Genomic DNA, 10373 nt, shown 5'->3' on the forward strand with positions numbered 1-10373 from the left:
ACAACTTATTTTTCCCAACACCATTGATGTTTCTTAAGGCAGATAAAGAATTCAGAAAATAACTTCAAAGCTATTTTTTTACACAGACAATATAAGCCTTTTGGTTTAATTAAAAATTTGGAAGCCTCCTATTTTCCAAATAGGCTAAAGTATTTACTGAAACCTTCCTCTCATTCCATAATATTTGCTGGTACTTGGCATGGCCAAGAAGTTGTATTTCCTACAAAACTGGGGGTGGGGGCTACGAGGAATACATTTCCTCTTACTAGTGGATGGTTTTCTTTTAACCTCCCATTCGCACAGCCACCCTTGCCAAGATTGTCATACTGAGTGGGTCAGAGTAAGGTGATTTTCTAAAATATCTTTGTAAAAGAAATTTCCTCAATTACCTACTGAAAGCAAAGATGTAATCACAGGTCATAAAAGCTAGCATTATTCAACAGACATTTGGTGTGGTGCTCCACAAGACCAATTAAACCAATTAACTCATACAGTATTGCTGTAAAATGAAAGAAAAATCGTGATTGAAATTGAGATGGGAGGTTTTTTTCTAACATAGTACATGGCTTAGCAAAATGGCTGTCCTGTCTCTAAAACAACTGCTTCTTTTTTCCTAAGCTTAGAACGACTTCTGTTGTAGTGGTCGCCACCATATGTACGCTTTCCCATGTGGGAAATGCACGTCATTTTCCTTTGCTGGACAGTATTTTTGGTTAATGTAAATAAATTTCTCATTTATAAAAAAATGTTTTCTAATACAGCTGCTAAATGCTTGGAGGATGACATAGGTGAGACTAGTAGCTATGATATAGGCAATGCAATTATATGCAGTAGTTATCAAAGGAAGGAAAAAAGGAGGGAGGGAGGGACGGAGGGAGCAGGGAGGAGCGTCAGGAAGAATGAGACCAGAAAAGGCATTGAATGTTTCAGGAGACCAGTGAGACTTTAGGATTCAAATTTCAGCAATAATCCTTTTCTGGAAATCAAATGTATATTTAAATTACTTATTTCTGAATTATTACATCAATTCAAAGTCATTTCCAAAGGTGCTTGTCATTTCCCATTGTTTTATCAGGACTGGCATGAAATCCGGGCTGCGCAGCACAGCTTTTGAAGTTAAAAATTTCCTACCTTCCACCTTCATTCTCTTGTATTGTCTCAGTACTTCGAGTGATCTAAACAGTATGCTGTCAACAAAGAGTGAAACTTGTCTATTTTTCTCATCATTTATAAATATGACCTTTGTACAAAGTATTATTTTAACCTGGAATCAGCAAACAGGAAGAATAAATTCAGAGGAAGAGAGAAAGGGTGGAGTCGAAGCCCAGATGATATGTGAATGCTATTTTGAGAGCTTCAGACAGTCTCAGTGCTACTCTCAAACCCTGTGAGTGGAAGGGCATCTTGGTACAACTTTGGAGGGAAGTTTGGTAAAACCTATCAAACAAAACACACACGCACACCCTTTGATCTAGGAATAGTTCTGCTTCTGGAAATTTGTCTTACAGATAAATTCATCATGATGTTCAAGGCAGGCAGTTTAAGCAAAAGAGGCTTTAAAAAATTAATGGTAGTTGGCTAGCTAAATAAACGGTGCTTTATTCATTGGTATATTATATATTTGTAATGAATGAGGTGGATCTATATATGTAGAGATGGAAGGAGTTCCAATCTGGATTAAATGAAAACAGCTGAGTACAAAGGAGTATGAGGCGTATTGTCCCAACTGAGTAAAAATATGTGTGTATAGATGTATGATTACATATATGTATATATACATATATATGTGTGTGTCTACACACACACACACACACACACACACACTTGCTTTTATATGCCTAGAAAATTTCTGGCAAGATTCTCTAGAAATATTACCAGTGGTTCCCCTGAAGCATAGAATTAGGGCAGCTCCAGGGTCCAGAGAGACTTACTTATTTTTGATGCACTTTCGGATTAATAAAATTTTGTCATATGTATATATTCATTTTCCATTTAAAAAAATCTAGATAATTTTTAAATTTTTATTAAAAAGAACATCCCAGTGCTCGAGACTACAGATAATATTTATCTGGGTTGTTTAGAATGGTAAAGAAGGAGTCTTTATGGGGTAATTCTATAAGAACTTAACCAAACCATTCCAGTTGTTTTCTTACATACACTTGCTAGATATACAATCATACAAACAGAATGTTCACCAAAATAGTGCCCTCCAGTAAGTGAAAACCAGACTCATTCCATGACTCATTCCAGATACAACAGCAGTTCTAACGGAGAATGGAATACCAGAAATCTGGCTAAACGGTCAGTTTGCTCAGTAATATCACTTTGGTGATCTCACTGTAACTGTGAACAATCAAAGTAACCACCCTAAGCCCTCTAAATTGAAGAACATTCTCTATGCAAAACTGTTTTAAAATTAAAAAATAATGGGGCGCCTGGGTGGCTCAGTCGGTTAGGCGACTGCCTTCGGCTCAGGTCATGATCCTGGAGTCCCGGGATCGAGTCCCGCGTCGGGCTCCCTGCTCGGCAGGGAGTCTGCTTCTTCCTCTGACCCTATCCCCTCTCATGTGTTCTCTCTCTCTCATTCTCTCTCTCTCAAATAAATAAATAAAATCTTAAAAAAAAAAAAATTAAAAAATAATGTTATAAATCTCCTTGGAGTGGCTCACTATGCTCTCATTTCAACAATTCAAGAAAGAACTAGAAATCAGGGGCACCCGGGTGGCTCAGTTGTTAAGCATCTGCCTTCGGCTCAGGTCACGATCCCAGGGTCCTGGGTTGGAGCCCCGCATCAGGCTCCTTGCCCCGTGGGAAGCCTGCTTCTCCCTCTCACACCCCTGCCCCCTGCTTGTGTTCCCTCTCTCGCTGTGTCTCTCTCTGTCAAATAAACAAATAAATAAAATATTTAAAAAAGTAGAAATCAGGTAAGCATGCTCTAGTATGCACCAGTGTCAGTAGAAAAAGTGAATAAATTAAGGATTTTTTTTTTTTTTGAGACTCCATGTTATTCGGCATGGGGTCTACATTGCCCAATTTAACAAAATAATTGCAAACAATAAATTGATATTTGAGAGTACAGGGTTTTTTTGTTTGTTTGTTTGTTTTTTAAACCTTTTAAAAGGCAGGAAGGAAAGAAGGAGGGAAGGAAAGAAGGAGGGAAGCAGGCAGTTGGTTCCTGGAATGTATTTGCTATTTTTAAAAGGACATTAGTTTAAATGAAAATGATTTGGAAGCTGGTTTGCTAAGTCTTCATTTCATTAAATTACCCAGATTGGGATAAGTGAAAATATAAATAAAGGAATGCTGCCATTTTTCTCCTAACACAATTGACAGAAACAATAATGAAATAACTTGATCTTACTCTAACGACTTAATTACAAGTCTTAAGTGCGTAACCCAACTCCAAAGTAGTTAATGGATCTTACTGAAGAAGTTAACGAAAATAAAGTACTCCAATGGTGAAAATGTAATTTTCAGTCATTCCATGTGAAAGCTAGCACACTTTAAAAACCGTGTACACTGACATTAGCATGACACAAGAGTGCATCCACTGTTTGTAGGAAACAATTCGTAAGTATTAACACAACATTTGTTTTTCTTCTGGCTTCTAGAAAGCCAGACTGGCCAGGATCCGGGCAGCCAAAACCGGAAGCGCCAACGCTTACATGCAGAGCAAACGGAATGGCTTACTCAGTAATCAGCTGCAGGTACGGTCAAGCGTTTCACTTTTTTTAATGTTCGATTTATCAGTGTAATATTGACTTACGTCTATTTAACCGTATAATTTTATTGTGGGTAATTAGGACAGTGGCTACTCAAACAGCGGAAGCGTCGTCTTTAAATAACCCTGCACTCTACGGTCTCGCTGGTTGTAGCAGGTTAGGACTCGGGCTATGAAATGTTGCCAGTGATTCACGACTCCCACTCGGGATTGGGTGGTACTTCTTTACTATGTTACGTAAACAAGGGAAAGGTCAGAAATTCTCAACTCAAATACCTATTTTTGTTTCAAAATTATTTATGTTCTTTAAAATTGGTTTGAGTGGATTAAGATGTCTTATTTCTTTATGGAGAGGGAACACCATTCAGGGTTATAAAGCTCACACGGTATGAAATGCTAGAGAAACAGTAGCTTTTACCTCAAAACTGTCCTTTAATATTTAGGATTCCAGTCATCGTGCCATCAAAATGGCTTTTATGTAGGTGAGCATGATCATGGTTTCAGGATCATCTAAGTACGAGATTAAATTTTATTATCCAAAAAATATAGCTCCCAGGCTTTCAAAGGTAGTTGGGAGATGAATGAGGAAAAACTATTTAAATTTTCAATTCAGAGAGGCAAGTCTAAAAGGCCAGACCGCTAATGTGACAGGAACATAAAGGCTGATTACCAAAATTAAAAGCAACTGCACATTTGTCCCTTTATAGTTAAAAAAAAAAATTAAAATGCTACCATTTAATCTCAGGAAATAGGCTAGATCTCTCTGTGGAAATGTGTAGCTGAGGTTCTCATTGTTTGCAAATAAAATAGAAAGCACTTCTGTCTTCTGTGTGTTAACAGTCCTCAGAGGATGAGCAGGCCTTTGTTAGCAAATCCGGCTCCAGCTTTGAAACCCAGCACCACCACCTGCTTCACTGTCTGGAAAAAACCACGGTAAGGAAAAGGCACGACTGTCCGCCCCTGTACTGAGGAAGTAATCCCGTTTGCTTTTGTGAATTCTTAATGCTCCCAAGTATGATTTCACTGTCTACATTACTGGAAAATATACTAAAAATGAAAAAAAAAAAAAACCCACGGATATTTGAAATTGCTTTGAAATACTAGAGTGACGTTTCAACTTGGAAAGTATTTTAGAGAATTATCTAAAGTGTTTTTATCTTTAGTGGTTATCTTAACTTTAGTCTGAAATGTCAGTTTAATGCGGATGAAAAGTTGTTTCCCAAGAGGTGACTGCAGGTCCTCCAAAATATCATTTTTCCCCTGATTATGAAAATGCTGATTAAATGAAAACCAATGTAGTTCAAGTGTTCCTGACATCGAGATAAAAGGAATACCAATAGCAGTAACAAAAAAATAGAGACTAACTGAATATAAGCTTTTCTTTCATTAACAGGTTGTAATGAACAAGATAGGTAATAAAAAACTGTGTTCCCATAGGAAAAATGACACATTTCATCCCTGGCAAGCCCCTTGGAGCTGAGGCTTGAGTCTGCATTTCTCTGTTTAGAAGCTCTCAATCAGATCTCTACTTTAGCAAAGGCACCCATTCCCTAGCTGGCTTGTCAAAAGTGGCCACAGTCTTTGACCACAAAGCAGAACAAAACTTTCACCGTATTGGAATCAGTTCTGCTCACTCACTCCCCAGAGGTACATCCTTGTATTCTCAATTCCAACATATCACCCGTGCATTTTTTTCATTTACCTATGTAGTCATTCAACAAATTTGTATTGCTTGCCTACTATGTGGTAGACAGTGAGCCAGACCCTGGAGACGCCATGAAGTCAGGTGTGGTCTCTGCCCCCATCAAGCCTCCACGGATGGGCCAAAACACCCATGTTCCTGGCGAAGGGTCATGAGCGCAGAAGGAAAAATGGGGCCACAGTGCAGTGACACAAAGAAGGTGGAGCCATGAGGAGACAGGATCAGACAAGGTTTCCTGGAGGAGCTTGCAGGATGACTAGGAGCTATTTGGCAAAGAAATGAAGGGGCTAAAAGGTGATGTGGGCACCAGAGAAAGGCTGGAACTTGGCCCCAGAGGAACTGAAAGAACTTGAGGGTGATCAGAAGACAGGGAGTAGAGTGACCCAGGAGGAGACAGGGGAAGTCTAGATAATGGCTAGCCTTTGAAAGCATGTGAAGAATTTTGATCTTTATCTCATAATAAATGGAAAGTTATTTGAGGGCTTTAAACAGGGTAGTTACATGATTATATTTGCATTTGTAACTAACGATCCATAACTTACAGGATAAGGTCTATAGCTTAGGATAACTCTTTGAAAGGTAAACGGTAACATTAACAGTCAGGTGTATTTATCTCCATGCTTTTTTATTTTCATTTTTTACTATTTTACCTTCTATTTTTACTATTTTACCTCTTAAATAAAAAATTATTTAACACCAGTTATTACTGTTTAAATTAAACTACCTACAGAAATAACCAGCAGCGGAAAGACTTCTTCACTTCCAGTCACTGATGTGATAAATTAGAATCTCATGCATTATATACTTGTATTATGTGTGTGAAATGTGCATTGTAAAAGAAGAAAACAGATTGTGAATCCTTTGTGGGCTATATTTTTTCCATAAGACTTGATATTGAAATTCATTTCTTAATGAAACTCTGTCTTATCTGGTCATATTATTCTCTGGACTTTAAACAGTGGAATCTTAAATTTCATTTACTTCAAAATGCTTGTCTCAGCAAAGAAATAACAAAATGAGTAACGAAAACAATACATTTTTGCTGTTGGCCAGTGAATTGTTTCCATTGTTTCACTAATATTGTAGGTTGAGAGATGGTTACGTGGAATTTGGCATGTGCAAACCTTCCGTTACAAGATTATTCCCACCTACACAAAGAAAAAAAATAATAATTGAAGTCGCTCTCCTGCAGTTCAGACCAAAATGTCTTCCCTTATAGTTATGAGGTGAAATTCTTATATAGGCATTTTAGGAAATGATTCTTTATTAAATATTCCAAAAGCAAAATTTGCACTGTGGTTTTTCTAAAATGTGGCATATGAAATGATGCCCATCACTGTGTGCCTCTTGGCTAGGAGAACTCTAAATAGAGGCAGAGGTGGTGATGTATCATGAAGATAAGGGAGACCTCCGAGTTCAGTGCTAACCCCTTCTGGATCAAACACAAAGTGGCACATTTTGCAGTATTTTTACCTATTTAACTAATAAGTCACTTGTCTATACACTGGGAATTTTAGAGGAGCCTCTAAAGAAATAGAAAGTATCTTCGGGATCTCATTTTCTAATTAAAAGATGTTTTCAATCCCACATGAAAATATTTGCTAATATATAACAGACAATCTAATTTGGGGCATTCTATTAAAATAGTCTCTTTTCCATGATTCCAATCTGTTTAAAAAAGAAAAGTCCATGTGAATTGACACATTCACCGTGAGCAGCACTGTCTTATATGCATTTTCAAGAGTTTTCTTTTTCCTTTCCGGAAATGATGTTTCAATTAACACGTGGTGTTTCAAGATAAAGTTAGTCCATGAAGAGATCCTAAATCAGCCTGCAGATGTCCATCTCGAGGGCTGGCTAGGGAGATTTTATTTTCGCACAAACGCCCGCGTGAGGTGGCTTCGATATTCCAGGCTTTATGAAAATGGTCTTAGCTGCCCGTTGGCTCGTCTCAGTGTACGGGCATGTTTGAGTTTTTAAAAATAAAGCCATTCATCTCCTTTCTTAACGTTAAAATGCGTTTCTGTGCCTCCTCCTCGCGTTCTCACCGCTGCGGAACAGAATCACGAGTTTGTGGATGAGCAGGTCTTTGAGGAAAGCTGCATGGAAGTTGCGACCGGAAACCGGCCTTCAAGCCACAGCCCCTCTCTCTCTTCGCAAGGAGTCACCAGCACTTGCTGTTCACGACGACACAAAAAAACCTTCCGCATCCCAAATGCCAACGTTTCCGGAAGCCACCGGGGCAGTGTGCAAGAACTCAGTACGATCCAGATCAGATGTGTGGAGAGAACCCCGCTGTCTAACAGGTACCCGAGGTGAATGTGTGTGCGTACACACACCTGTGCTCCCTCCCAGGGCGTATCTGCACCTGCACGCACGTTGCTGCCTTGGTGTATTTGGCAATTTTGGGTGCTGCAAGGGGAGGGGCGGGGGGGGGCGGGGAGTACTTTTTATTTATTCATTTATTTTTAACTAATACACCTTAGAAGCACCGTGGCATCTAAATCCTAGGGTTTAGAATGTGACAAGACCAATACCACGTAACAGGTAGGAAAATGGAGCCGCTATGATACTCTCTTGAGTCAGGAGTAGCTGTTGTATAGCACGACGTGTAGAAAGAAGCCAAGATGGTCAGGCATGCACAACTGTGCTTCTGCCTCTTTCACTCCACCACTTTTTCCTCTTTGAGCAGACAGCTTTATATTCAGGAGCCCCCTTTGTAAATGCAAGGAGCCTGAAGTGATAGATAGTCAACACTACTAACGGAGACAAATTAAATTGACATTGATACCATTGAAAAGTACTCAGCAGCGCCTAACAATACATCAACACCTTCAGTGTAAGAGTGAAAAACAAAACCATGCCTACACAAATCTCTTCAATCAATATATAATTTTTTTTTTTTTTTTAGATTTTTTATTTATTTGCGAGACAGAGAATGAGAGACAGAGAGCATGAGAGGGAGGAGGGTCAGAGGGAGAAGCAGACTCCCTGCCGAGCAGGGAGCCTGAGGCGGGACTCAACCCCGGGACTCCAGGATCATGACCTGAGCCGAAGGCAGTCGCTCAACCAACTGAGCCACCCAGGCGCCCGAATCAATATATAATTTTGATCATAAAGATATTTTGGCCCACAGCAAACACAAAAATCAATCCAATACAAAAAAAGATAAGTGAAATGCTAAAATTGTTCGCGTCTGGTTCATTCATGGACAACTGAAGTGAAATTTTTGTTGGCATTTGCCTTTGCTTCTCTTTCTTTGCTATTTGTTTTTACCACAAACATGTATGTGTAATAAAAAAGAATCCATTTAAACTATACAACTCATTAAAACGATCAATTTCTGCCAACATAATTTTGCTTTGTTCTTCAAATTAAATAGCTATGTTTTTATATTAACAATCCATTAATTCAGTGCTACTCCTTTGTACTCATTCAGCAATCTTTGTGAAAAACCTGGATGACATTCTGAATTCAGGCTATGTTGATTTACATAAATCAGATGTCTCTGGGACCAGAATATTAAATTTTGGAACAATGAAAGATTTCTGTCTCTAAGATATTCTACCTCTGCATTGTTTTACATCCATTCCAGAATTAAGTAGAAAGCAGAGAATTGTTCAGAAAGAAAATTTTAAGACAAAAACATCTTAAATAAGATTTCCATGAAAATAAGGTAATTAGATTTAAGTAATTAGCATCCTGTGTATACCCTCCTTGTTCCTCTCCCCTTTGACCTCCATCCACATGGAGTATAAAACTCACGCAAGAATACCACTTGGGAAAATCTGGAATTATCGATAATGGCTAACTTTTTAGAGGTTCTTAAAATTGGCTTTAAGAGCTTTAAGGGCATCATCTTTCCCCAAGAGACAAGATAGTAAAATGACTCTGAGGTGACAAAAACTGAAACACATTCACAGAGCATTGAGGTGCATCTCTTCCATATGAGCATCTCAAACCTCTCAGAGGTCCTGATTTTACTTTGCCCAACCCAGGCTTTCCAAAACTGACCCGATTCCCTTTCTTGCATTTTTGTAGAAAACACTTTGAGAAACACTGATTGAACCAAATTGAGCTGGCTTTTAGACACTTAGTTAACATTAATGACCTGGCTAATGTTCATTTTGACATATATTATTAGGTTTGGTACTTCATTTTTAAAAAATCATGGTGACTGGTCTCGGATATTTGTTACTGATAGACATGAAAACGCATCCCTCAGTTGTAGGGAAAACATTGTTTCAGTCAACAACTTACTTTTTAAAATCTATTTCTTCCTCACCAGCCGATCCAGTTTAAATGCCAAAATGGAAGAATGTGTTAAACTAAACTGTGAACAACCTTATGTGACCACAGCAATAATAAGCATCCCAACACCTCCAGTGACCACCCCTGAAGGAGATGACAGGCCAGAATCTCCGGAGTACTCAGGAGGCAATATTGTCAGAGTGTCTGCTTTGTAAGACAATTGGAACCAGGTCTAAGAAAATTTGAGCTCTGGCTGTGGAAAGAATTCCAATGTGGAAGAAAGAAGAAATAAATAAACCTTTTGCAGATGAAAACAGCAAAGCAAGAAGGTTGGCAGTGAAATAAAAAACAAAGCTTCCAAACCTGAGGATGGAAATAAAACCACCAAATGGCATTTCTAGACAAAGTTGACCTGTTATACAGAGGAAGAGTCTGTGACCCTTTGACTTTGTGAATGAGCACAATGAAATGCCGCCTATCGATGCTTCTTATGATCTGAACTCTTTTTTAATAAAATAAATAAAACAAATCTTTGAACATAATGTTCCAGTTGAATGCAAAACAAAAAAAATATGGAAAACATTTTGATAAAAATTTTTCCTGTTAAAACCATGAACATTGGCTATGATGAAGATTATTACGTGTTAAAAAAAAAAAAAAAAACTCCTACGACACATTTGTATTGACTGAAGGAAACCA

The 10373-nt window shown here is 38.3% G+C and overlaps 1 protein-coding gene across 1 annotated transcript in view; it reads left to right on the plus strand.

Annotated features, from left to right (window-relative positions):
- KCND2 (potassium voltage-gated channel subfamily D member 2) overlaps nt 1–10132 on the plus strand; it is a 499676-nt gene extending 489544 nt beyond the window's left edge. Inside the window, exons 3-6 of the mRNA XM_021699359.1 lie at nt 3612–3707; nt 4562–4654; nt 7485–7729; nt 9712–10132. Of these exons, the coding sequence (XP_021555034.1) occupies nt 3612–3707; nt 4562–4654; nt 7485–7729; nt 9712–9889 (612 nt within the window). The 3' untranslated portion in view covers nt 9890–10132. The remainder of the gene's footprint in view (nt 1–3611; nt 3708–4561; nt 4655–7484; nt 7730–9711) is intronic.
- The last annotated feature ends 241 nt before the right edge of the window (nt 10133–10373 follow it).

The sequence above is a fragment of the Neomonachus schauinslandi genome, chromosome 12, assembly GCF_002201575.2.
Source record: "Neomonachus schauinslandi chromosome 12, ASM220157v2, whole genome shotgun sequence".
Lineage (NCBI taxonomy): Eukaryota > Metazoa > Chordata > Mammalia > Carnivora > Phocidae > Neomonachus > Neomonachus schauinslandi.